The 27,966-nt window shown below is 39.8% G+C and overlaps 1 protein-coding gene across 1 annotated transcript; it reads left to right on the top strand.

Annotated features, from left to right (window-relative positions):
• The first annotated feature begins 185 nt into the window (after positions 1-185).
• rgp1 (GP1 homolog, RAB6A GEF complex partner 1) lies at positions 186-27,966 on the top strand. Its single transcript, XM_060829658.1, has 8 exons — positions 186-431; positions 9,053-9,189; positions 10,416-10,499; positions 19,986-20,135; positions 20,916-21,062; positions 24,127-24,254; positions 25,430-25,607; positions 26,133-27,966. Exons 1-8 carry the CDS (start codon positions 316-318, stop codon positions 26,354-26,356), a joined length of 1,164 nt encoding a protein of 387 aa, XP_060685641.1. The 5' UTR covers positions 186-315; the 3' UTR covers positions 26,357-27,966.

Here is a 27,966-nt window from a genome sequence, read left to right as displayed (position 1 = left end):
CCAGCCTCCCCGAAACTCCACTCCAGGGTTTACCCATTCCAGCCTTCCCGAAACTCCACTCCAGGGTTTACCCATTCCAGCCTTCCCGAAACTCCACTCCAGGGTTTACCCATTCCAGCCTTCCCGAAACTCCACTCCAGGGTTTACCAGTTGTCGCAACCCTACAGTATCCAGCCAATGCGCATGTGCAACGCCAATGAATTTCCGTTGTCGCTTCTCCAGCGGATGTTTAGAGAGTATGATTTATTTTGATGGAGGTTAAATGGATTGTGCTGCGGAAATTAATTTTAAATAATTAATTGCGAAGATCTCAAGATGATTGAGGTGGTGGCAAAACTCCTGCGGGGCCCGGTGTTTCTGACCGGGGAAGTAATGGAGTGCGTTATAACTTTCACCAATCCCATGACCGCCCGCTCCACCTCGGCCAGCAGGTAAAGATCAGCGCGAGCGCCATTACCTCCGCCTGGCCGTCACCAGGCAACCAGCCCGTCACCCTGGTAACCAGGTGGCCCGGGCTGTTGGTCACCCTGGTAACCAGATGGCACGGGCTGTTGGCCACCCTGGCTGCCAGGTGGCCCGGGCTGATGATCACCCTGGTAACCAGGTGGCCCGGGCTGATGGTCACCCTGGTAACCAGGTGGCCCGGGCTGTTGGTCACCCTGGTAACCAGGTGGCCCGGGCTGATGGTCACCCTGGTAACCAGGTGGCCCGGGCTGATGGTCACCCTGGCTGCCAGGTGGCCCGGTTTGTTGGTCATCAACCCGGCCCAGTTTAGGACAACACTCTCACAGACCTGCAAAGACCCTCTACTGTTCTTCATCCACAGAAGAATCCATACACTAAACAAACAGATCTTCCTAGCCATATCAGAAATTAAAGACAGTAAGTACCAAAAACTTTCATGTACTTACCCCCACACTCTGGGTTCCTCAACTGTTCCAGAATCTTCCATCGGCCTCCGAAATCACTCGGGCGCCATTAACCACGCGGCTGCTACAGCGCCTGCAGCAGCAACCGTCTCCTGCTCCTTGGATGCTGCCTGACCTGCTGCGCTTTTCCAACAACACATTTTCAGCATTATCGGTCACCCGGGTCGCCAGGTGGCCCGGGCGGTTGGTCGCCAGGTGGCCCGGGCTGTTGGTCGCTGTGGTAATATCACCGTGGTACCAGTCGATAGTAATGTTGTAAGCATCACTAGAATTTCCTCCCTAAATGTTTCTGCCTCTCTACCTCCTTAAACGCATACCTTGAAACCTTGCTTTAAAGGAAAAATTCAGCAGGTCTGGCAACTCATGCAGAGCGAGGTCAGAGTTAAAATTTTGTTCAGAAGAAGGGTCATTAAACCCAAAATGTTAACTGATTTCTCTCCACAGATGTAGCAAGACTAGCTGAGTTTTTGCAGCAATTTCTGATTTTGTTTCTGATTTCGTTTGGTCCCCAACACTTAAAATCTTTTCTTTTATCTAGGCATTTGCCTGATCACTTTGCATAGCTCAATTTCAAACCTTGCTGCGTATTCCTTGAAATGCCTTGACAAGTTTTAGCGTGTCCGTGTCTCCTGAGGTTCCCGGCATCCCAAAAGCCAGTTTTCAGCCAATTTCTTTCGCTCTTCATAATATTAAGAAATAGCTGAAGCCTAAGGACCGTACCAACATTTTGTCAATACTGCTGAAGGCATGTCTTCCAGAACTAACTGTATCCCAAGTCAAACTGTTCCAGTACAGCTACAATGCTGCCATCTCTCCTACATGTGGAAAAAATGATTAGTTAGCCACAAAAAGGTAAAGTAAATCAAACCTAGCTAATTGCTGCCTCATTAACCTTCTCTCAATCATCAAAGTAATGGAAAGGGTCCACACTGATGTCAAGTGGCACTTGAACAACAGTAACTGACACGGTTTGTGTTTCTCCAGGGACACTTGGCTCCTGACTTTATTACAGTTTTGGTTCTAATATGGTCAAAAGAGCAGCAAATGCATGGTAGCATCGTCACCTGCAAGTTCCCCTGCAAACCACATACCATTCTGGCTTGGGAACTATATTGACATTCCCATATGAGATGGAATGCATCCTTCAAAAAGGCAGGTTCTCAGGATCAGTTAGGGATGAGTAACAAATGCCCATTGTCCTATGAAATAATTTTGAAAAAAAGTTTCAGGACAAGTTTGTCATGTTTTCTTGTCAGCGAGGTTACTGATTTGTATGTGGTGCCAGACTGTAAAGTATATATGTGTAAGACATAACTAGAGAGAAAAAAAACAGACCAATGTTTTATGAAGATAAACTGAATTGTGAAACATCATACATGCAGAAAATAATCTTTTATTTGGGTTTGGTAAGCTCAGTTGTCTGGATGGCTAGTTTGTGATGCAGAGTGATGTCAACAGCATAGGTTCGGTTCTACATGGTGTGATTAGCTTGAACAATCTCCTTCTCAACTTTTCCCCTTGCTGGAGGTGACCCAAAAATTATGCCAACACTAAGTTGTGTCTATCTTCTCTCACCAACCTCCATCTACTATCACTAAACCAATTTAGGATCAATCATTCCATGTTACCCTGGATACCATGTGCTTTGTCTGTCTTTTATGTGGGACATTGAGAGGTTTTGCTGAAATTTACATAAGCTACACTACTCTTTTCTACACCCTTAGTCACATCTTCTGAAAAATTCAATCAACTTTGTTAGGCATTATCTCTGATTGTCACTGGTTATCCCTGATCAAGTTAAGATTAATTCTCACCTTCAGAATTTTCTCCAATAGTTTCCCTACCACTGTTATGAGATTCACTGGTCTGTAATTCCCTGTTTTATCCCTATTGCCATCTTGAAAAGTGGAACCATATTAGCTCTCCTCTAGTGCTCTGACACCTCCGCTGTGGCCAGCGAGGGATTAAAAGTTTGGGTCAGAACCTCCTAATTTCCTCCTTCATCTCCCACAGCATCCAGATCCGAGGATTTGACCACTTTTTAAAACACTCCAATACCTCTTCAATTCTTAGGTCAACCTGCTCAAGAACCTGATGGTTCCTGCTCCAGAATTCTGTATCTATATTTGTCTCCCCTAAAATGTGTCTGCATTTTAAATTACATCTGTCTTATGTCTGTCCCATGTTGCCCATCATTCTATGTTCATCTGGTGCCTGTTACTAATCTCCTCACTGTTTATCACCTTCCTATTTATATACCCATCCAGATGCCTTTTAAATGTTGTAATTATATCAGCTTCCACCACTTCCTCTGGCAGCTCATTCCATACATGCACCACCCTCGGCATGAAAATGTTGTCTCATAGGTCCCTTTTAATTTTTCCCCTAACCCTAAAACTATGCCCTCTAGTTCTGAACACCCCCAGCCCAGGGCAAAAAAACCTTGTCTATTTACCCTGTCCATGCCCGTCATGATTTTATAAACCTCTATAAGGTCACCCCTCAGCCTCCAACGCTCTCGGGAAAACAGCCCCAATCTATTCAGCCTCTTCCTGCAGCTAAAAATCCTCCAACCCTGGTGACATCCTTGTAAATCTCTTATGATCCCTTTCAAGTTTCATAACACCCTTCCAATAGGACGGAGACCATAATTGCACACAATATTCCAAAAGAGACCTAACCAATGTTCTGTACAGCAGCAACATGACCTCGCAACTCCTATATACTCAATGCTCTGTCCGCTAAAAGAAAGCATACCAAACTCTTCCTTCACTATCCTATATACCTGTAACTTCATTTTCAAGAAGCTATGAACATGCACTCCAAGGTCTTTTTGTTCTGCAACACTCCCAAGGACCTTACCGTTAAGTGTATAAGTCCTGCTGTAATTTGCCTTTCCAAAATGTAGCACTCACATTTATCTAAATTAAATGCCATCTGTCACTCCTCAGCCCATTTGCCCATCTGGTCAAGATCTGTTGTAGTCTGAGATAACTTCTTTGCTGTCCAGTATACCTCCAATTTTGGTGTCATTTGCAAACTTACTAATTATAGCTCCTGTATTCACATCAAAATCATTTACATAAATGAACAAAAGCAATGGACCCAGCCTTGATCCTTGTGGCACATCACTGGTCACAGGCCTCCAGTCTGAAAAGCAACCCTACACCACCATCCTTTGTCTTCTACCTTCAAGCAAGTTCTGTTTCCAAATGGCTAATTCTCCCTGTATTCCATGAGATCTAACCTTGCTAACCGATCACCCATTCGGAACCTTGTCGAATGCCTTTCTGAAGTCTATATAGAACACATCCACTGCTCTGCCCTCATCAATCTTCTTTGTTACTTCTTCAGAAAAACTCTATCAAGTTTGTGAGACATGATTTCCCATGCACAAAGCCATGTTGACTATCCCTAATCAGTCCTGTCTTTCCAAATGCATGTAAATCCTGTATCTCATGATTCCCCCAACAACTTTCCCACCACTGATGTCAGGCTCATTGGTCTATAATTCCATGGCTTTTCCTTATCTCCTTTCTTAAATAATGGCACAACGTTAGCCAACCTCCAGTCTTCCAGCACCACACCTGTGACTATCGATGATACAAATATTTCAGCAATCATTTCCCTAGCTACCCACAGAGTTCTATGGTACACCGGAACAGGTATTTTTATGCACTTTAAGAGGTCCAGCACCACCTCTTCTCTAATATGGACATTTTTCAAGATGTCACCATCTATATCTTCCATGCCCATCTGCACAGTAAACACTAATGCAAAATACTCGTTTAGTATCTTCCCCATCTCTTGTAGTTCCACACACAGTCTGTCTTGCTGATCTTTGAGGGGCCCTATTCTCTCCCTAGTTACTCTTTTGTCCTTAATGTATTTGTAAAAATCCTTTGGATTCTCCTAAACCCTATTTTCCAAAGCTATTTCATGTCCCTTTTTTGCCCGCCTGATTTCCCTCATACTCCTTTTATGCTTTTCTAAGGATTGACTCGATTTCTGCTATCTATACCTGACATATGCTTACTGCTACTTAAGCAAAACCTCAATTTCTCGAGTCATCCAGCATTCCCTCCGCCTACCAGCCTTGCCTTTCACCCTAACGGGAAAATACTATCTCTGGACTCTCATTATCTCATTTTTGAAGGCTCCCCATTTTCCATCCGTCCTATTACCTGTGTTACAAAGTTATAGGTGTGTACTGTACCTTTAAGAGAGACTGGCAGCTGGCACGGCCTTAAAGAGGCACAGTGTGTGCTGCAAGGATTTAAAATGTAACATTTGACTGTGAAATCAATAGTGCAACTGAGTTGCCATGGTACACAACAAATTGGAATTTGGCCAATCAGTTTAAATTATGCCATAAGATACCAAAATCCAATTGAATTTGAATTTACTGTTTTGATGATATCACACCAATGAAATGATCTGATGTTTTCGGGTATAAAACCTGATATTTTGAACAGTTAGGAGGAGAACTGCCAAGGCACCAACAAACAGACTGCTACCAGAACAGTCCTCTGAAAGATACCTGTCTGCAAGAAATTTGTGCAGCAGAACACCAACGATCTAGGGGAAATCTACAGAGAAAGTTCAACATCCGAAGATTATACCTGGGTTTGAAATTGATTTTTGCCGTAAATTTGAGGGAATTTATCAAACCAGTATTGTAGAGTGGGAAGTAAAAGATAGGTTTCAGAGAAAGGAGTTGTAAATAGTTGTTTAATGTTCTCTTTTGGACTCAAAGAATAAAATTGTTAATTTTTACTTTAAATACTTTAAATATGTTGAACATATTGTCTAGCTATTACCATTGTTAACAGCTAACCCGAGAATGCAACCTTTTTAAAAAAAAAGGGTTTCGTGATTTACACATGAAAGAAGTGAAACTATCACTCTGTTCTAACAGATGAAAGGCTTAACAGACAATCAAGTTTTCAATGTACAGTTTCAGTTACATCACACTGCAAATTTTTGCTATAAATTCTGTGTTACAATCGAGCCCTCCACAATCACCTGAGGAAGGAGAGTCGCTCGGAAAGCTAGTGTGCTTCCAATTAAACCTGTTGGACTATAACCTGGTGTTGTGTGATTTTTAACTTTGTACACCCCAGTACAACACCGGCATCTCCAAATCAGTCTCATTTCCTCACTATTTCCCTGGGTCCTACCCTCCCACCTTACTAGTTTAAAGTCTCCCTACCAGTATATTAGTCCCCTTCCAATTCAGGTGCAATCCATCCTCCTTGTAGATTTATTTGTCATTTCTACTGACTGATACAGTTTTTACGAGACAGCGTTCCTGCAGTATCGAGGGTGCTACGTGACAGCACAAACTACACAATCGTATACAGCATGAAGTGCAAAATGCTTAAGTTACAGTTTAATAGAAGATTGATGAATAATAGACATTTTTCTAGCAGCAATACAAAAAAATTTCAGATGGGAAAGAGTCCAATTATATTGTGTTAAGGAGCCTGATGGCTTGGAGAAGAAACCGTTGCACAGTCTGGCCGAGAGAGACCAAATGCTCCTATATCCTCTGCCAAATGGCAGGAAAGAGAAGAGTTTGAGGGGTATGTGGGGTCTTCCACAGTGCTTTTAGCCTTTTGGATGCAGTGTGTGGAGTAAATGTCTTTAATGGAGGGAAGAGAGACCCCGATGATCTCCGCTGTCCTCACTATCCATTGTAGGGTCTTTTGATCCAAGATGGTGCAATTCCTGAACCAGGCAGTGATGCAGCAACTCCGTGTACTCTCAATGAGCTCTCTGTAGAATGTGGTGAGGACGGGGACATGAGAGGTGGGCTTTCCTTAGCCTGAGCAGAAAGTAGAGAAGCTGCTGGGCGTTTTGGCTATGGAATTAGTGTTGAGGGTCCAAGTGATATTCTCTGCCAGGTGTATGCTAAGAAATTTGGTGCTCTTCATTATCTCCACGGGGGAGCCATTGATGTCTAGTGGAGAGTATTCGCTCTGTGCTGTCCTGAAGTCAACAACCATCTCTTTCGTCTTGTCCATGTTCAGAGACAGGTTGTTGGCTCTGTACCAGTCCATTAGCCGCTGCACCTCCTCTGTATGCTGACTAGTCATTCCTGTTGATGAGACCCACTACAGTCACATCATGAGCTAACTTGATGATGTGATTCAGCCTGTGCATGGATGCACAGTTCTGTGTCAGCAGGATGAACAGAGTGGACTGAGCACACCGCGCTGGAGAACTCCTGTTCTCAACGTGATGTTGTTGGAGATGCTGTTCCAAATTAGGCCTGACTGAGGTCTCTCAGTCTGGAAGTCCCAGATCCAGTTACATAGGCATTGAAGCCCAGCAGATTTAACTTTCCAATCAAGTCACTTCTACCCCAGAAGAGATGCCCAAAAATGTGAACCCTCCTCCCCTGCACTAGCTCCTCAACCATGCATTATCTGCTCTATCCTCTTATTCCTACCCTCACTAGCTCATAGTACCAGGAGTAATTCAGGTATTACTACCCTTGAGCACCTCCTTTTTAAATTCCTGCCTAACTTTCTATATTCTACCCGAAGAATCCTATCCTTTTCCCTTCCTGTATCATTAGTTCCAATGTGTACAATGAACTTTTGCTGTTCCCTTCCCCTTTGAGAGCATTCTGCACCCTCTCCAAGATATCCTTGATCCTGGAATCAGGGAGGCAACACACCATTCTGATTTTTTGCTGCCGGCCACTGAAACGTCTATCTGTGTCTCTGACTAGACAGTCCCCTAACATAATTGATTGTTTGGAAGCCAATGTACCCTTCATTACATTAGAGCCATTCTCGGCGCTAGAAACTTGGCTGTTTGTGCTACATTCCCTTGAGAGTCCATCACACTCTACATTTTCCAAAACAGCATACTTGCTCGAAATGTGCATAGCCACAGGAGACTCCAGCACTATCTACTTACCCCTCCTACCTTGCCTGGAGTTAACCCAACTACATGACCGTATCGGTGGCTTTTCTCCCTTCCTATAACTGCCATCTATCACACCCCTTGCTCCTGTAAATTCCTTATTGTCTTTCATACCGCTCCAACTAATCCATGTGATATGATAGGATTCGCAACCAAAGACATTTCCTGCAGACATAATCATCAGTAACATGGAAACTCTCCTTAAACTCCCACATCTGGCAGCAAGAGCACATCACTCTACTAAAGGCCATCTTCGCTCCTTCACAATCTGCAGACCCAGAAAATAGGAAAGCCTTGTTGCTCTAAAAGGACATTGCTCCAGACTAACTTAATACTTATGACTTATATTTTTAAAATTTAATCAAGAGACTGATCTCTCTCTACCATATACCTTCTGGAAATGTAGAGAAGTTGGTGGGGATCATTTGAGTTTATAATTTTTGTCAACATAATTTCCATTGGGCATGAACTTGTGTTACCTAACTCCCATTGTTGGAACTAATTGAACATGTAACTTTCTTTTGGTTAGCCTGTAATTGTGAAGTTGCTGTGATACATTCTTATCATTATTGTCTCAAAGATGCAGCTTATAATATCTGCAGCTGTTTGTAACATGAAGCAGAAATCACACAGCATTTCTTAGATAGATTTCCTCTCATCAGTTGAGTGTATTTATTGGCTATTACAGTATCACTTTGGAATCATGTTATACTTAAACACAGGAGTACCTAATACTAATTGTGAAATCTGTATAAGATCTATAATATACTCAGCCTAGACAAAGGAAAGTCTGATTTATACTGGGATCGAGTCATATACAAAGTTCAGTGATTCTTGGTCGTGATTCATGTCTTTTTTTTCATGATTTCAGGAATGGTATGACCTTGATCCCTAGGTTATGGAACGTAATATTAGCTTTCTTTATTCTTCAAACTCAGAAGTATTAGAGCTAATTTTGGAAACTTATAACTATTTGCCTGCTGAACTAATATTAAACTGACCAGGATTTGGAAAGCAGTTTTGTAAAATATACCAAAGTAGTGTTAAAGCATTATTTTCTAAGCAGTCTGTGCATTTTGATTCTTCTGATTATCCTTAAAGTTTAATTGAACTTTACAACTTGTCAACAGAGCCCCCTAAAGTATTTTACAACTTGAGCCTCAGGTTTTTTTTCTTTTCTTTATCAGTGAGATGTTGGCATGGGCAAGTGCTCAGATACATTGCCAGTTTCATACCAGTGAAAGTCGTGTTGCATTACCTCCCTCTGAAGATACAAAGCATGATGTGCAGGCAGAGAATGAAACAGTGTTTGTTCCAAACAGAGGTAGGATTATTTTTCTGAGCTTCCTTCTGTTCTTGATACAAGAAGATCTGGGCTTTTTTCAGTTTTTCAAATTTAAAATATTTTAAAATGTGGCAATGTATTATGACATGTTTACCATCTTGCAGTTTTCCATATTTGAAAGTTTATGTTGAAGAGCTCCCACCATTAGAGTCATGGCATCATACATGGAAAGAGACCCTTCGATCCAAATAGCCCATGCTGACCAAATTCCTCAAACTAAGATTGAGCTGCTTCTGCCATATCACTCCCTTTTCCCCCATGCAAAGCTATTTCTAAGATTCTGATTGAGAACGTGGCTGAAGAGCTTCAGAGCAGAGGAGATGATCTGGGGGGTGCAGTGAGAGAGAGGGACTCGCTGAAATCCTTGTTGAGGGAGGAAGAGAGCTCCTTCAGGAAAGGCATCCTTGCAAGAGGATTCGCAGTAGGTTAAAATCAACTAGGAGAAAGTGAGGACTGCAGATGCTGGAGATCAGAACTGATTTGGCTGTGGTAGCGAGTCTGTTTGCGGATGTGGCTGAAAAACAGACTTGCTACCACAGCCAAATCAGCTCTGAGCTCCAGCATCTGCAGTCCTCACTTTCTCTTATTTCTAAGATTCTCCCTAGTATGAACTTTACTGTATCAACTGGTAGTTTCTAGCCTATTCTCTCCTTAAAATTTATTCCCTTTCTGAGCTCCTGTTATCTATGATTTCTTCCCCAGCCTCTGACACTGGAGGAAGAACACCTCATCTTCTGTCTTAGGACTCTCCAGCCACATGGAATCAATGTTGGTTTCTCCAGTTTCCTCATTCACCCACCCGCCCCCACCCCAAACCTTATCCCAGATCCAACTCTCCAACTCAGCACCACCCTCCTACTTGTCCATCTTCCTTCCCACCTATCCGCTCCACCCTCCGCTCACACCTATTACCATCATCTCCCACCTTTTATCTACCTATTGCATTCCTAGCTACTTTCCCCCACAAGCCCCACCCCCTCCCATTTATCTCTCAGATCCCTTGGGGCCCGCCCACATCCCTGATGAAGAGCTTATGCACAAAATGTCGACTCTCCTGTTCCCGGATGCTGCCTGAACAGCTGTGCTTTTTCAGTGCCACACATTTTAAAGAATTGTAGTCTCGTCAGCAAAGAATTTGCTTTCTTCCATTTTAGTAATCAATTAAATATTTAGCACAATTATTCCAACTATTCATTTGTTTTCAGGTGAGCGAGGGAAATGTATTCTAGCTACTCCACCCAAGATACTCTTCTGTGACTTGCAACTTGATCCTGGTGAATCAAAGTCCTGTAAGTGCTTGTTTATTGATTGTATATTGATCTAGATAAGCTCTTAAATAAATAATTAACATTTCAGAAAAGTATCCAATCCTTTTGAACAGTTTGTTTGCATAAGGGGTTAACTAATTGACGAAATTTCAATGTATTGCATCACTTTATATCAAAAAGAGTGTGTTCATTTTCAGCGGAGTTGTGATCATTAGACAGATAACTTTATTTTCTGCAAGCATACCTCCTGGGATGTACTTGTGATAAATACTGAGTGAGTATGGAGAAGCCAAAGAGTGAGGAATCAGGAAGATGTATTGGTACTGAGTTTACTTTACCTGGAAGACATGGAAATAAAGCTGAGTTCAGGATTATATTAGGTTTAAAAGGCCTATAAACTTGTCAGAAATAGCAGTAATTCTGAGGATTGGGAACTTTATAGAATACAACAAAGGAGGCTAAGAAACTGATAAGGAGACAATATACGATGTATATATTCTAGTAAAAAACATAAAAATGGACTGCAAATACTGTTTTTACTGTATGTTTAAAAAAAAACTTTTGGTTAAAACAAATGAGTCCACTACAGGTAGAGTCAGGAGAATTTATGATGGGAAATAGAGGAATGGCAGAGAAGCTAAATAATTACTTTGTGTCTGTTTTTGCTGCGAAAGATACCAAAAATCTCCCAAAACTAGCGAGCCAAATGGCTAGGAAGAGTGAGGAGTTGCAGGAAATTAATGTCAGTAAGAAGACTGTGCTGGAAATATTAACAGGGCTGAAAGTTGATAACTGCCTTGAATCAGATGGTTTGAGAGTATTGAAGGTGATAGATATCAATACAGTCGATGCATTGGTGATTTCATTCCAAAATTCTATAGGTCCTGGAATTGTTCCTGCAGATTGAAACATATAGATGTCATTCCACTATTTAAGAAGGGAGTGAGAGAGAAAAAAGGGAACTACAGACCTTTTAGCCTTATATTGGTAATAGGAAAAATGTTGGAATCTGTTATAAAGAAGGGGTAAATAGTTGATAATGATTTTTCTGCTGTATGTAGTCTGCATGGACTTGCAAATGGGAAATCATCTGACAGGCTTGAGAGGTTTTTGAAAGTGATACTAACAATTCATAAAGGAGTGCAGATGGACATAATTTTCTTGGAATTTGCGAATGCCTTCAAATTGTGCCCCACAGGAGGCTGGTCAGGAAAAAAAGAATAAATGCATGGTGTCACAATGCAGGTTCTGTTTAAAAGAATTTACTCTGCCCTTGATATTTTTCAGAGGGGTTGTAAACAGCCCAGGCTCCAAAACGGCAGTTTTGGTGCAGAGATGAATGGTTTATTGGGGCCCTTGTTATTTATCCCTAAACATAAGAACATAAGTACTCGGAGCAGGAGTAGGCTGTCTAGCCCTTTGAACCTGCTCTGCCAGTCAGTAAGATCATGACTAGTCTTTTCACTGGACTCACTTATCCTTTTTCACCATATCCCTTAATTCCTTTATTTTTCAAAAATAGATATCTACCTTAGCTTTAAAAGTGATTATTGAAGTAATGTCAATTACTTCCCTGGGCAAGGAATTCCACAGATTAACAGCCCTCTGGGTAAAAAAAGTTCCTGCTTTGTTCAGTTCTAAACCAGATTCCTCCAATCTTGAGGTCATGCCCTCTTGGCTTAGTTTCACCGACTAGTGGAAACATCATTTCTACTTCTATTGTATCAATTCCCTTCATAACTTTGTTTCTATAAGATCCCCCCTCATTCTTCTGAAGTTCAAACTGATGACACCTCAGGTCAAAGGCTTTCATGTTCTAGAAATAAGACCATAAGACACAGGAGTGGAAATAAGGCCATTCGGCCCATCGAGTCCACTGCCATTCAATCATGGCTGATGGGCATTTCAACTCCACTTACCCGCATTCTCCCCATAGCCCTTAATTCCTTGTGACATCAAGAATTTATCAATCTCTGCCTTGAAGACATTTAGCGTCCCAGCCTCCACTGCACTCTGCAGCAATGAATTCCACAGGCCCACCACTCTCTGGCTGAAGAAATGTCTCTGCATTTCTGTTCTGAATTTACCCCCTCTAATTCTAAGGCTGTGTCCACGGGTCCTCGCCTAACGGAAACAGTTTCTTAGCGTCCACCCTTTCCGAGCCATGTATTATCTTGTAAGTTTCTATCAGATCTCCCCTTAATCTTCTAAACTCCAATGAATACAATTCCAGGATCCTCAGCCATTCCTTGTATGTTAGACCTACCATTCCAGGGATCATCTGTGTGATTCTCCACTGGACACACTCCAGTGCCAGTATGTCCTTCCTGAGGTGTGGGGACCAAAACTGGAAATAGCTTGTATACTGAAAGGGGAGTGGCCAGTCCTGGCAGCTGAGGCTTTTGGAGCAGCTTAGCAGTTGTGTATGTGTGAAGAAAGGCTGCTGGAATCAGTCACAGTTGAGACTGGAACTTCTGTCTCTCATCCGGCCCTTCTGACTTTGACCTGTAAGCCTCTGTTTCACTTTTACTCTGTTTTTAAGAGTTATTGGGACTGATGCATGTATTTTCGGAACAGTATAATTAAGCAGGGTTTGGGTGGAAAGTTAGGCGGTGTTCAGTTTTCGGTCCTGTGTGTTTCATTCCGTAATTTTGTAAATAAATCTTATTTGTTTAAAACCTGGCAGATGACCCAACTAATTTACACCGGGAATATCTACTATACACCTAGCTAAAGAAATAGCAAAGTTACGGTCTGGGCTACCTGCTTAAAAAAATGTTTGGAGGGTCTGGCCTAGTTCATATCATATTGGAGGCTCTTTGTGGGATTTAATCAGCAAGTGGTGGGTGTTAGTGTCTTTTATTTCGGGTGTTGATCTGGTTGGTTTAAACATTAGCTCAAATAGCAATGGTTCTTTCAGTCACCAGGGAGTTTCTGGAGATGGAATTCGTGACTTTGAGGGTTTTACAAAAAGCGAATTAAGACCAAGCTACAGGAATTAATAGACAAGTTGAGGTTGAGTTTACCTCCTAATGTGAGAAAAAAATGTGATGATTTCAGCAGTGACTCAGCATTTAAATTTGCTGGAAACGCCATCAGGATCTGTAGAGATGGCAAGAATTCATTTGCAAATGAAGCAGCTTGAGTTAGAGGTGAGAGAGAAGGAAAAGGCAGCAGAAATGAAACCATTTGAGTTACAATTAAAAGCAGAAGAGAAAGAAAAATAGAGACAGTTTGAACTTCAGACATTGACACTTAAAAATGGAAGTCAGCATAAAATGTTGGAGATGCAGGCTGAAGGCAAGTTTAGTATGGAAAAGCAGAGAGTTAAAATGGCATGGTTTTCAGCTGAAGTGGATGATAATTATGAGTTGGTCCATAAACCACGGTTTGACCTCCAGAATCAATTTCAATCCATGAGGGATAGAAGTTGGGGAAAAGAAATCCTCACATAGAAAGGGTGTGGTAGATCTCAGTGAAGATCATAAGGAGAACTTACCACGGGTAAAAAGGAAATCTTTGAGGGGGACAAAGAAGTTAAAAAGCTCCGATATTTTCATTGTAATAAAATAGGCCCCATGAAATCGGTGTTGTTGGGCTAGGAAAAGCACAGGAAAGCCAGACATGAGAAAGCAGGGTAACCCTGGAAATTTTGTTAGCATGGTAACAGAAAGCTGCATCAAAGTGTACAAGCTGATCAGAGGTTGATTAAGGAGGAAGTGCCAGATCTGCTTAAATGTACCTGCAAAGGTAAAGTTTATTCACGTAGGCCAGGAGTAACAGGTGAAGAGGTTACAATATTAAGGGACACAGGATCCTCTCAATCTGTGATGCTGAAGGATGAGGAGCTATGTACTCCGGAAGGACTATTGCCAGAAAAGGTACTGGTAGCAGGAATTCATGGTGAGACAAAAAGTGCTCAGTTATGTAAAGTGAGGCTAAAGTGTCCAGAAAAGAGTGGAGAATTTGTGGTAGGCGTACTGGACAAATCTCAGCTCCAGGAATATAATTATCCATGCGAATGATATAGCTGATTAACCAGTAGGCAGGCTGCCTACTCCAGTTGAATAGTCATTGGAGAAGCAGGCAACTGAAGCAATGCAGGATGTTATTCCAGGAATCTTCCCTGATTGTGTATTAGGAGATCACAGAGTCACAAGCTGAAGCTGGAGAGATCAAAGGGCACAGATAAGGAAGCTGAAGTATCATCCAGAATTGCAGGGAGTACTGGGAACATGGCATCAAACACTAACGACCATGTTGAGGGCTTATAGTCAGGATTGTCCAGATGATTGGGATGAGGGAGTTCTGTTTGTGTTTTTTGCGATCAGAGACACCAAATGAATCAACCAAATTCAGTCCATTTGAATTAGTTTTTGGGTATGAAGTAAGAGGACCATTAAAATTGATTTAAGGAGAAATGAGTAAGTCAGAATTCAGAGACCACACATTTGGACTATGGGTCAAATTTTAGAGAAATATTAAATAGAGCTGGGGAGTTGATTGGCTCGATAGCATTTAAAAGTATCGCAGCATGTAATGAAGCAGGAAGTGGATAAGAAATCAAAAATTCATAATATTGCTATTGGGGGTAAGGGATTAATGTTACTTCCAGTAATAGGTGAACCTTCAAAAGCAAGGTTTAGTGGACCTTATTAAATCAAAAGGAAATTGAATGAAGTGAACTACTTGCTAAGGACTCCAGATAGGAAGAAATCTCATGTGAATATGCTCAAAAGATATTTTGACAGGGAAGGAAAGCAAGAAGAGATGATGTTAATGATTACAGCACAGAAGGAAGAACCAAATTCAGAGGATTCTGAATTGGACAGAAAGATGTCCTCAAATTAAATTGTCAAAAATTGGGATAGACTATTGGGTTGCCTTTCTGAGAGAAATCAAAATGATCTGAAAGAGTTATTACTATCACATGGGGAGATATGTAGATATAAACCAGGAAGTACTAACTGAATTGTGCATGGTATAGATATAGGAGATGCTGTTCTGATTAAGCAACATCCTTGTAGGCATAACCCTCTAAAATTGACACAGGTTCAGCAGGAGATAGATTGCATGCTCCAAAATGGTATAATCGAAGTGAGTTACCGTGACTGGAGTTCACCCATAGTCATGGTGCCAAAGATGATACCCAATGGTTATATGTGGACCATCGCAAAGTCAATGCAGTTACAAAGACTGATGCATTGGAAGACTTTGAAAAGGTGGAACAAGCAACTTGTATTTTTATATTTGGCTTTCATAATGCCAAATAGTCTGTATCAATTTAATGTCTTGCCATTTGGTATGAAAAATGCTCCAGTCACATTTCAGAGGCTAACTAATAAGGTCATTGCCAGATTATCCAACTGTTTTGTGTACATTGACGACCTGGTGATTTTTAATCTTTCATGGAAGGAACATTTAAAATATCTATCGGACTTGTTTGATTGGTGGTAAACGTGAATTTGCTAAAGCTCAAGTCATCTTTCTGTGCCGTGTTATTCGACGTGGACAGATAGCCCTACTGGATGCAAAACTGAAAGTAATTGGGGAATTTCCCACACCCTCGACAAAAAGAGCTGCACTATGGTTCCTGGGATTGAGTGGATTTTATTGAAAGTTTATGCTGAATTTTAGCAGTGTGGCAGCTCCACTCACTGCCTCACTAAAGAAAGGCAAGAGGTTTCAATGGACAGCAGACTGTCAGAAGATGTTTGACAGCCTGAAGACTGTTAACCACTGCCCCGGTATTAGCCACACCTGATTACACAAAGCTCCAGTCATTGTAACTCACTTTCGAGGTGGCTATCATTGACAGCGAAGTGGGTGTCAGTGCTGTGCCCCTGCAGGAAGATGACAAGAAGATAGAAAGACCTATCTGATATTTCCTCAGGAAGTTGAATGTTCATCAGCAGAAATGTTCGACAGTTGAGAAAGAGACTTTGAGCTTGGTGTTGACACTACAATATTTCAGTGTTTATATTACCGGCAACGCATCTGAGGCAATTGTAAACACTTATCATAACCCATTGAAATTTGTGGAGAAATTCAAGGACAAAAATGCCAGACTGCTTAGATGAAACTTGTTATTGCAGCCATTCAATTTGACAATTGTGCATGTGGCAGGACGAGAAAATGTGATTGCCGATGAATTTTCGAGACTCAAGTGACGTACAGGAGTGTTCAGTGGTGGGAGTACCACAGTCTGAATCCAAATATAGTTGTGCATGTTTGCATGTGTATAGTCAGTTTAATGTAAACGTGTGTTTCAGAGTACTAACTAAACTTTTTTCAGGGGTTTTAAAAATGAGGCCATCATTGGATATTGATGGTTAATTTTTTTTAAGGGGGAGGTGTCACAATTCTGGTTCTGTCACAAGGTTACTATGCCCTTGATTTTTTTCAGAGGGGTTGTAAAACAATCCAGGCTCCGAAACGGCTGAGTTGAGGCAGAGATGAATGGTTTATTTGGGCCCTTGTTGTTTATCCCTAAAGAGATGACCCCTAAGGCCAAAGGCTTTCATGTTTTAGAAATAGCTTGTATATTGAAAGAGGTGTGGCCAGTCCTGGCAGCTGAGGATTTTGGGGCAGCTTAGCAGGGGGGGGTGTGTGTGTGTGTGTGTGTGGAAAGGCTGCTGGAGTTGGTCACAGTCGAGACTGGAACTTCTCTTTCCCCTTCTGCCCTTCCAACTTTGACGTGTAAGCCTTGGTTTTATTTTTACTCTGTGTTTAAGGGGTTTGTTAATTGGGACTGTTGTACATATTTAAAGAACAGCATAATTAAGTCAGGTTTGGCTAGGATAAGTTAGGCGGTATTCTGTTTTCGGTTCTTTGTGTTTCATTCTGTAATTTTGTAAATAAATCTTATTTGTTTAAAACCTGGCAGATGACCCAACTAATTTACACTGGGAATATCCACTATACACCTAGCTAAAGAAATAGCAAAGTTACGGTCTGGGCTACCTGCCTAAGAAATGTTTTGAGAGTCTGGCCTAGTCGTCCATAACAATGACATAGGAGGTAATGTACTGGCATGGATTAATGGTTAGCTAATTGACAGAAAATAGAATAGAAATAAATGGGTCATTCTGACGTTGACTAGTGTAAATTGCAAAGATCAAGACCAAAAGATAATATTTCTAAATTTGTGGATGATGCAAAGCTAAGTGGGAAGTGTAATAAACACAGAATGCTCGAGATACTCAGCAGGTCTGACAGCATCTGTGGAGAGAGAAAAACAGAGTTACATTGAGCCAACTGAGTGAAATTCAAGTGGAAATATTTGTTGTGAGGAAGATGACATGCAGCTTCAGGAGGATTCAGGAAGACTTAGTGAATAACTAAGAAAGTGACAGCTGAAATATAGGTGATAAATGTGAGGTTATGTAATTTGGTATAACAACAGATGTGCAGCATATTTCTTCAACAATAAGTTGGAAAGTGTATGTATGCAAAGAGCCTTAGGTGTCCTGTTGATAAATAACCAAAGGCTAACATGCACACACAGCAGACTAATGGAATGTTAGCCTTTGTTGCATGATAATTTGAGCTCAGAAGTAGTGAAATCTTGCTACAATTATTTAGGAGCTTGTTTATTCTACACCTGGAGTACTGTGTGAGGTTTTGTTCTCCTTACTCTACGACAATAATATTTTTCGTAAGATAAGCACAATGAAGATTCACTAGACTTGTTCCCAGGGTGGCAGAACTGTCCCATGATGAGAGATTGGGCAAAGTGGGCATGTATTCTCTAGAATTTTGTAGAATGAACAATGATTTAATTGAAACTTACGAAATACTTAAAAGGAGATTAGGGTAGATACAACCTAGGTTAGGTTGTGGAGTCTAGAATGGGGGACACATTTTTAAACTAAGGGGTGATGTCATTTAGTTCTGAGATGATGAGAAATTTTGGGAACCTTTTAAAGTCTCTGCCACAAAAGGCTGTGGAAGCTCAGTCTTTGCATACGTTTAAGGTAGCGATTTCAGATTAACAGTGGCAGATAGGTTTATGGTGATAAGATGGATACAAGGCACTGACGCATTTGATCAGCCACAATTATATTGAATGGCAGGACAGGTTTAAAGTACTGAATGGCTTACTCCTGTGCCTATATCCTTTATGTTTGTATATTACTTGGAAGCCATGAAGTGCTGATTGTATAATTGCCATTATAAGGTGCCATTAGCAATTGGTATAATGTGACATAGGAATTACAAGGGAGAATGGGGATCGGTAGTTGTGCTTAATTGAAATTGGGGATATTAAGGGCTTTGGAGGCTGTGTACATGGGCAGTTGACACTGTGGGTCATGGGGTAGGTTAAGGGCATAGGTTGGCACGGGACTATGAGCGGCCCAGAGAGGATTGTAGTAGCATTGGTTGGCATGGAGATTGCAGGGAATGTGACGATGAATAAAGGACATTAAATAGTATGTGTTGGCATGGGTATGGTATGGACAGTCATGGGGTAAAAACAGGAGGAATATTTTAATGTTTTAATCAGCCAGAAACCACCTCAATTTCTCCTGGTTATCTGCTCATCTCCCAAACTAATCCATTGCTGGAGATGATCATTTTTAAAGATCGGGGCCTTGCTCTTACAGGTGTATAGTCTCATTCCTTAATTATTAATTACTGGAGATCTCTTTTAAAAGTAATCTTTTTTTCAATCTCTTGCAAATCAGTTCTATTTTTTCATTACTTTTGTTTTAGTTTCTGTAAATCCATTTTAAATTGAATTAAATATTGTAATTTAGGCTTCCTGCCCAGTGACGACTCTTCAACAGAAGTGTAGTTATATCTACTGTTCATGTAGGTATTGATTCCTTGTTAGAGCGAGGACATCATACTTCTTTTGGCTGTTTGACAACTGCAAATCACAGTGTAAAGGCCCACAGAAACACACTAGACATGTGAAAGCATAATGCACAGCAAATTCCACAACTGCAAAATCAGAGTTAAAATGGATGTCTGTACCATCTGATTAAAAAGAGTTTCACATAATATGTCATTTTTAATAATTCCTTCATAAGATAAGGACTAGACCAGCATTTATTGTTCAATTCTAATTCCTCAAAGAATTGTTAATGGTCACTTACATAACTGAGGGTCTAATGTCAGTGATGCTAGACCAGAGGAGAACAGCAGTTTTCTTTCCTGTAAAAGCATTAGTGAACCAGATTGGTTTTTATGACAATTGATAGTAGTTGCGTGATTACCATTAGGCTAGACTTTTATTCTAGTTTCTTTTTAGATTCAAATTTCACCATCTGCCATGGTAGGGATTGGAACCAGAACATTAGCCTGAGGTTCTGGATTGCTAGTCCAGTGACACTACCACTTCCTCTCCCAAACTCTGTTTGTTGGCTAATCAAAATTTAGATACAAAAATTTGTTAGAAGTGCTTGAAATATAGCAATAGTTAATATTAGCAGTGTTTATATTCCATTTTACAATGTGATTTTCTGAACTGATACGTGATTTCATTTTGCTGGAAACTTTCAGATTCTTACTGTGAACCTGTACCACTTGATGGTCCACCTTCATTCCGTGGTCAGTCAGTGAAGTATGTTTATAAATTGACGATAGGCTGTCAAAGGGTCAATTCTGCAATCAAACTCCTGAGAGTTCCTTTTCGTGTTTTTGTTGTTTATGGTAAGTCTCTGGTAACGGTAGCTTAACTTTTAGGAACTGCATATATAATGATGTTTAAGTCCACAGTCAGTGTAATATCTGTAATTGAAAGTTAAAATGCTATATTTGGGACAAGAGACTTTATAATTATTTTCCTTTAAATTGGTGTTAAGTTACTCGATGGCATTGTTGATGAATCTAGTCCTAGCTTCTATAAGAATAGGCATCTGATGACACAAGATTTTCCCCACTTTTTTTCGTCATGGTGTTTCATGTTGAACCAGTTAGATCGATTAAAAATGACCGTCCATAATCTGAACATAATTATAGATAATTTACATTTTGGATAAGAAATTATGAGCTTACATACTAGCTTGTTAATAGAAATTGGAGAAAAAATAACTTTACAGCAAAGAAGTAAAATTTTTCTTGAAGTGGAAATCAGTGCTGAAGATTGAACTTCGAGGAAAATTGAGTTCCAGTATTTGGTGTACTCAAGCTTCATTAGGATCTAGTCATTTTAAGCATGGAAGAATTGTAGAATCTAGCTACCAATCTAAAAGAAGCTATATTTCTGAAATTGAGCAGAAGTTGGCTGGTATTGGACCATTATAGATGTTCCCCGATTTTTAATCCTATTGACATTGTGCAAAACAGATGACTGATTTGATTGGTGCTGTTCAGTTTCCACAAGGAAGTGGTAGTGGAAGCTTAGCAGCAATATGGATGTGAGCATTTGAAAAAAACTAGTTTCTGTTCATGAATTTATTTTGTAATGAATTGTAATTTTTACTGAATCAGGGTTGGAAGATTACCAGTTTCCTCCAGATGAAGCTGTTGCTCCCACAAATCCATTTTTGGATGAAGATGAGAACATTAAAAAAGACACTCGATTAGTAGACCTGGCAACAGAAATGCTAATGACCAGCACATCTCGCCGTAGTCTGCGTGAGTATCAGCGTTGGAGCTTCTGTTTCTTCCAGGTATAATACCATTCAAATGTAGACCTTCTCCAACGTATTAATGAAATTATTGAATTTCTCTCCAGTGGATGAATGGTGTCACCAAGGTAAGGGAGGAGAAGATGATTGCAGTAGTTTAAAATAATAGGTATTTTTGTGTTAAGAAAGCAACTTACTCAGGTAATTTTGTTCTGCTAAACTTCTCAAATTAAAGTTTATCCTGAACAATTCCACTTTAAATGGACTCTTTCTTGAGAAATACTTTCCCTATTATTTTGTGACTCCACAATGTGGATGCAGCATCAAAGGATTTTAAAAAAATTATTCAGAAGAAGTGGGCATTACTGGCTTGGTCAGCATTTTTGACCCATCCCTCGTAGCTCTTGAAAAATTAGTGGTGAACTGGCTTCTTGAAGTGCTACAGTTCATTTGTTGTAGGTAGACCACAATGCCATTAGGCAAGAAATTCTAGGATTTGACCCAATGACACTAAAGGAATGACTATATATATTTCTAGCTTAGAATGGTGTGTGACTTGGAGGGAAACTTGCAGTTGGTGGTGTTCGGATTATCCTGTTGCCCTTGTCCTTCTAGAAGGGTCGGTGTGGACTGGTTGGGCCTGCTTCCACACTGTAGGGAATCTAATCTAATGTAATCTAAATCCCCATGTTGGAGGAAAGGTCATTTGTTGACGCAGCTGAAGGTGGTTAGACCAAGTGCACTCCCCTGAGGAACTTCAGAAGAGATTCCTAGAGCTGAGGAAACTGACCTCAACCACAAGCATCTTCCTTTTTACTAGGGATGACGCCAACCAATGGAGAAATTCCCTCAGTTTCCATTGACTCCAGTTTTGTTAGGGCTGCTTGAAGCCTCACACTATCAAATGTGGCTTTGATGTCAAAGGCAGTCACTCTCATCGTACTTCTAGAATTTACCTCTTTTCTCCAAGTCTGTAATGAGGTCAGGAACTAAGTGACCCTGGCAAAATGTAAATTGAGTGTCACTGAACATTATTACTAAGCCAGTGCTGTTTGATAGCATTATTGATCACTTTTGTGATACTCGAGAAGACACGAATGGGGCAGTAATCAGCTGGTTGGATTTGTCCTGCTTTTTAATGCTGCGCAATTTTCAACATCATCGGTTAGATGATAGTGTTGTAACTGTATTGGAACAGCTTGGCTGTTGAGGAGCCACAAGATCTGCAGTACAAGTCATTGGTAATATTGCCACAATGTTGTGAAGGTCCATAGCCTTTGCAGTATCCAATGCCTCCAACTATTTCTTGATATCATGTAGAGTGAATCGAATTGGCTGAAGACTGATATGTGATGCTGGAGACCTCTGAAAGATGCCCAGAAGGATTATCATCCTTCCGCAGTGAACTGTTTAATTGTTTATCACTATTCATGACTAGATGTGGGAGAACTGCAGAGCTTAGTTCTGATATGTTGATTGTGGAATCCCTTGACTCTATCTATCACTTGCTGCTTTTGTTGTTTGGTAAGTAAGTAGTTCTGTTTTGTGACTTCACAAGGCTGACACCTCATTTTTATGAATGCTTGGTGCTGCTCCTGCTGTGACCTTCTGCACTCGTCTTTGAACTGGTGTTGGTCTCTTCGCACATCGCCTAATCAGTATGGGCAAGCCGAATCATGAGGTTGCAGATTGTGTTGGGGCACAATTCGGTTGCTGCTGATGACCCATATCACATCGTGAAAGCCTAGATTAGAGTTGCTAGATCTGATGGAAATCTATCCCATTTAGCATGGTGCCACGTGGTGAAGACAGGACTTTGTTGACGGTCATTTTTACTAATACTGTCATAGACAGGGTAAGGCACATTGGTGAGGATGAAGTCAAGTATGTTTAATTTGCTTGCAGTTTTGATCCTGCTTCAGTGAAATAACATATAATGCCAGAACATAAGGTTACTCACTTAAACTGCTTTAGCACTTTAATCATATCTTCGTTTTCTTCCGTAGCCAATATCTCCCTCACAGTAAACAACTGCACCATATAACAACAAAAGTGATTTTGCTAGATTGATGGAGAAACAAGTGAACAATCAGTAATAAACAATTACAAAGAATCAATAAATCATTGTTAAGAAAGACAATCTCAATTTGAAACATAGCCTCTGCTCTCTACACAGATGCTACCTGACCCTGTTGAGTATTTCCAGCATTTATATTTGTGTTTGAGAAACTTTGATTAAGTTGATTATAGTTATAAAGGGAAAAGGGATCTTTTAAAAATGAGGATTGTGGAAAGGATTACTGCACTTACTATAAGTGCTGTTTATACTGCTGTTTGTTGAAGAATAGTGGGGAAAGTCTAATTGCAGACAGGATGAAGCCAAGGGGCATGTGTGAATGGGGATTTGGCCAGCATCAAGTAGTTGGTGACCTGTTGTTGATGGAAAAAACCTTCTGTCTGTCAACAACTATGTGATTGGCTCCCAAGTAGCTCAACAGTTCGTGGGTGTGAATATTTAGCGTGACCATTGGACCTCTGAAAAGGAAGTAGCTATCCTTTATTCTGCCATAATGTAACACCTTAAGCCTGATGAAAGCCAATTTACTTTTCCCCATCAGTTACTGTAAGCTGTGACTCTTAACCAATAAGTCTGAGATCTGTACAAATGTGAACCTATTTCTCTGTGCCTCCTGCAAGCAAGGAGAAGGAAGATTTGAGGAGTAGCAAGTCAAAAATCAACACATCCTGTTGACAAGAACCATTTGATCTGCCCACCCAAAATTGTCCTCTGCCCATAACACTCATATTTTTTATCTGTTTGTCTCTGTGTGTGGGGTTAGAATTTTAACCGATCAAATTATAGGTAGACATTTTTAAAATTATAGGTATTTTTAAAAATACTCTAAATATTTATTGCATTCTAAAGAATTTTAAAAAGAACGTAATGAATCTTTGCTTTTTGCCTGTTAAATGATCAAACTTCAGAGTTCAAGTTTATTATTACCATGGTAATATTGTGCTTCGACTTAAATAAAAATTTTTATTAATATTGCTTTGTGTATTCTATTCAGATTTGTATAACATTACTAATATGCGAGGGAAGGTTGGGAAGTTTTGCATCTTCAAAACCATCTATAAAATTGGCGAAGATGTAGTGGGCACATTTGATTTCTCTGAAGGAGATATTCCATGTTTGCAGGTCAGTGTATTTTATACTTGCTAATCTTGGTATTTTAATAACTGTAAATTTGTGGTCCATTGTTTTAAAAGTATTTTGATATTGTCTTAAGTGTGAAATTAAAACAGCTAATGCAAATTCAAGTATATGTGTATATAATATATATGAGCTAGTAGCTGGCAAACTGGGGGAAAACAACTTGAGTCCTGGGATGAGTTAAATTATCTGATGCAGTTGGTGCAAGAGTTAATGATTAAAATGAGCTTTAGCACCTCTGAGATAAACAATGTGGAGAGAAGAGAAAATGATTTGGATTGGCTATTCCACATGGCTCTTCAACACAGTCCAAAGTTGGTTTTTGCAACATATCCATAATGTTAGCCAAAGCTGAGATCCATTGACATGTCTCCGTAACTTTCCTGATGAAGGACTCCTGCCCAAAACATCGATTTTCCTGTAATTCGGATACTGCCTGACCTACTGTGCATTTCCAGCACCACTCTAATCTTGACTCTTAATCTCCAGCATCTGCAGTCCTCACTTTCGCCTATGCCTCCATAACTGAACCTAGTCAGTAATTGTTCAGTCACTTGAGCATGGTACTGATGGATTATCAATATCCCTGACACAGTACCTCATGAAACATTTGTACCTTCGGGATAAATTTTTATAATTCTCTAATTGGAGTGATACTGCTGGATCACTGCATAAATCTGATGCTTCTTATTAATATGGACAGAAGTTAATCCTAATGTATTTATCATCCTCCACATATAAACTATTTTGCATGGGAAAAAACTGAAACTATCAGATCAAAGAGAGCAATCAAGGCACAGACATGTCTTTCAGTAATTTTTAATGATGCTTCTACAGGATGATGCTTTTTTTGGCTTTATTCATCCCTTCTTTTACCTTTTCAATATTAAATGGTAACAGCTTGCAGATAGGAGAGAGTTTTTTTTTCGGGCATGAGCCCTTTGGATGCTGCCTGACCTGCTGTGCTTTTCCAGCAACACATTTTCAGCTTGCAGATAGATGTGACTACCATTTTAGAATCCACCAGTGTAAAAGCATGGGATGCCAGTTAGGAGGTTTCAGTGTAGAACATTTACTGTTTATGGGAATTAAAATTTATAAAGTTATCTGTATTTATTTTGTACTCAATTATTTGACTCTGCATCTGTCCTTATTTGTAGTTTTCAGTGTCTTTACAAACTGAAGAACATGTACAGGAAGAATACCAGAGAAAACCAGGGCAGCCTGTTTCCCTTAGCACACATGCTCGACACCAGGAGTCCTGTTTGCATACTGCTAAGACTCACTTCAGTTTACCTATTCCACTCAGTGCCACACCCAGCTTTATCACCACTGTAGGTAAGCATTTGTTTGTTTTTGTGGTTGTGACACTCATTTGGACTGATAATGCCTTGAGATAACCTGTCTTGTGTATTTATGGAAACCAGAACAGCACTGTGGATGCACCTAAATTTTATGGGGACTACTGCAACTCAAGAAGGCACCTTACCACTACCACCTCAAAGGCACTTATGTGGGCAACAAATGCTTGTCTAGCCAGCAACACTCGCTTGTGTGAGATTTTTTTCAAAAGTCCACATTTCTGTTCTGGAAATAAATCAAATGGTAATGTTCATCAGGAGCATTGCAAGTAAGCCCTAATCAGAGTACTTGCTCACATTGCCTGTTTTCTCCCTTCATACAGTGGTTAGATGATCTAATAAATTTGGTTCCCACTACCTTGAAATGCATATTGCTGGGGATTATTCAAATCTATACACCACAACAAGTAATCTTAATATTTAAGTTTTTCATACGATGATTTTAAGATTGTAAACAATGTTTTTTTTTATATTGTGATTAATGCATACTTTTTAATTTCAGTATCCTTAAAGTGGCGCTTGCATTTTGAGTTTGTCACAGCTCGCGACCCAGTGGAACCACCTACCGTACTTGAGAACCAATCAGAAATAATCACTTGGACTGGGGCAGGGAAGATAGATGTGGATACATTCAGCTGGGATCTGCCCATTAAAGTGCTTCCAACCAATCCTGTACTTGCATCATATGTCTCACAGTTTGCATCTTCTAACTCCATCACTATTTGAACCAAGTTAATTTCACTTCAGTTATGGAATGTTCTTTGAAAAATGTTCAACCACTGAATTTAAGTTTAAATTTTAATAGCAGTAATGATACAACAATAACAAATGGAAAAATCAAGAAATAATATTGTCATTGCTACTAATAACATCAATTTTTGTACTGCTAATTAGTGGTTACTGGAAGATATCACAAAATGAGACTTCAGAACATTGTTCAGAAGCGAGCTGTATTATTTTATGGAACTAGTATTTCAAGAGCAGGATTTCCAGTGACTAAAATTTGTTCTATTAACTACATTGAAAGAAGTCAGTGGAAAAAAACAAGTGCACTTTCATATTTTCTTCTATTTTTTTAAAAACTGACAATTTCAAAGAAGTACTTGAATTGAAAACTGCTTGATCTGAAGATTCTTTCTCAAGTATTTTGTATGTAGAGAGTGATTTTATGGTTTTTGAACTACAACGTGTAAACTCCAAGGGCCAGCAAGAAAAATCATTGTTGTGGATTTTCTGATTAATTGTGGATTTTAAAGTAATTTGTTTGAAACCCATGAAGCAAGGATGCTGGAACTTCACAATTTATTTTAATTGACAGCTGTATAACTTTCAACTCCTACTCCAGATTGATAGCATGCTGTTCTTGAGAATTCTACATTTGATGTTCAAAGTACACTTATATTTACTGAATTATAACACACCAGTAAAGAAATCTTGTTTATTAATATGCCCATTAACCAGCTAGTATCCACAATGCTTCCATTACATTTACGTACTATTGCTTAAATACTCAGCATAAGCCATTGTTGAATCTGAAGTTGGCACCGTGTGAAATGTTGGTCACTGACAGTTAAAGCCCTTGCCGCTGCTGACAAGCCTCTTGTTACGAGATCTTGATCACTTTTCTTTTATTTTTTAAAGAAAATGTCAAATTATATATTTCTCAGCTTCTTTCACAAATAATTTCCAGGAGAAACAAACTGATAAATTCTGAGAAACTTGGCACAAAATATTTACTTTAATGTGTTTTGTTTTATATGAATGAAACAAATTCACTTTTTAAACCTATGTGCGTTTGGAATATAATGTAGCCTTCATCTTAATTAGGATTAGAAAATTCCTATTCATTTTGGAGTGCATTGTTAATTTTAGATCCTGATATCTCCTGAAGGCGAACAAGTTTTTGTTTGAAATATAATGTTTTAAATCTTGCTGCCTGTATTTAACCAACTACTTTTAATAGTTATCAGATTTGTATCTTGACACTTATTAAGGTCATTATTTACTCTTTCTTGTACATAGCTCTATAGCTGAATCATTCAGGCGTCTGGTCTTATTTAAAAGTTATTTACTTTTTGCCCTACCCTGGACCATGTGCTCTTTAGCAACATGCAGAAATAGAAGCTTAGTTAGAAAATCTCAGCATGGACAACTTCCTAGACGCTGGGCTTTCCATGTGGGATGCAGTCTGTTTATTTCATTAAAACTACTGTGGCAACTGAGGCAGTTTACCGCAGATGATTATTTGGATTGTATTTTAAAATGTAAAAAGTGCATTAATCATAATGGTGCAAGCTATAATATTTGCTATATTCCAGATGTTACCTAATAAAGAA

Source organism: Hemiscyllium ocellatum, chromosome 1 (assembly GCF_020745735.1).
Source record: "Hemiscyllium ocellatum isolate sHemOce1 chromosome 1, sHemOce1.pat.X.cur, whole genome shotgun sequence".
Taxonomy (NCBI): Eukaryota; Metazoa; Chordata; class Chondrichthyes; order Orectolobiformes; family Hemiscylliidae; genus Hemiscyllium; species Hemiscyllium ocellatum.
Note: the sequence above shows the minus strand (reverse complement) of the source record. Positions and strands in the feature narration are given on the sequence as shown.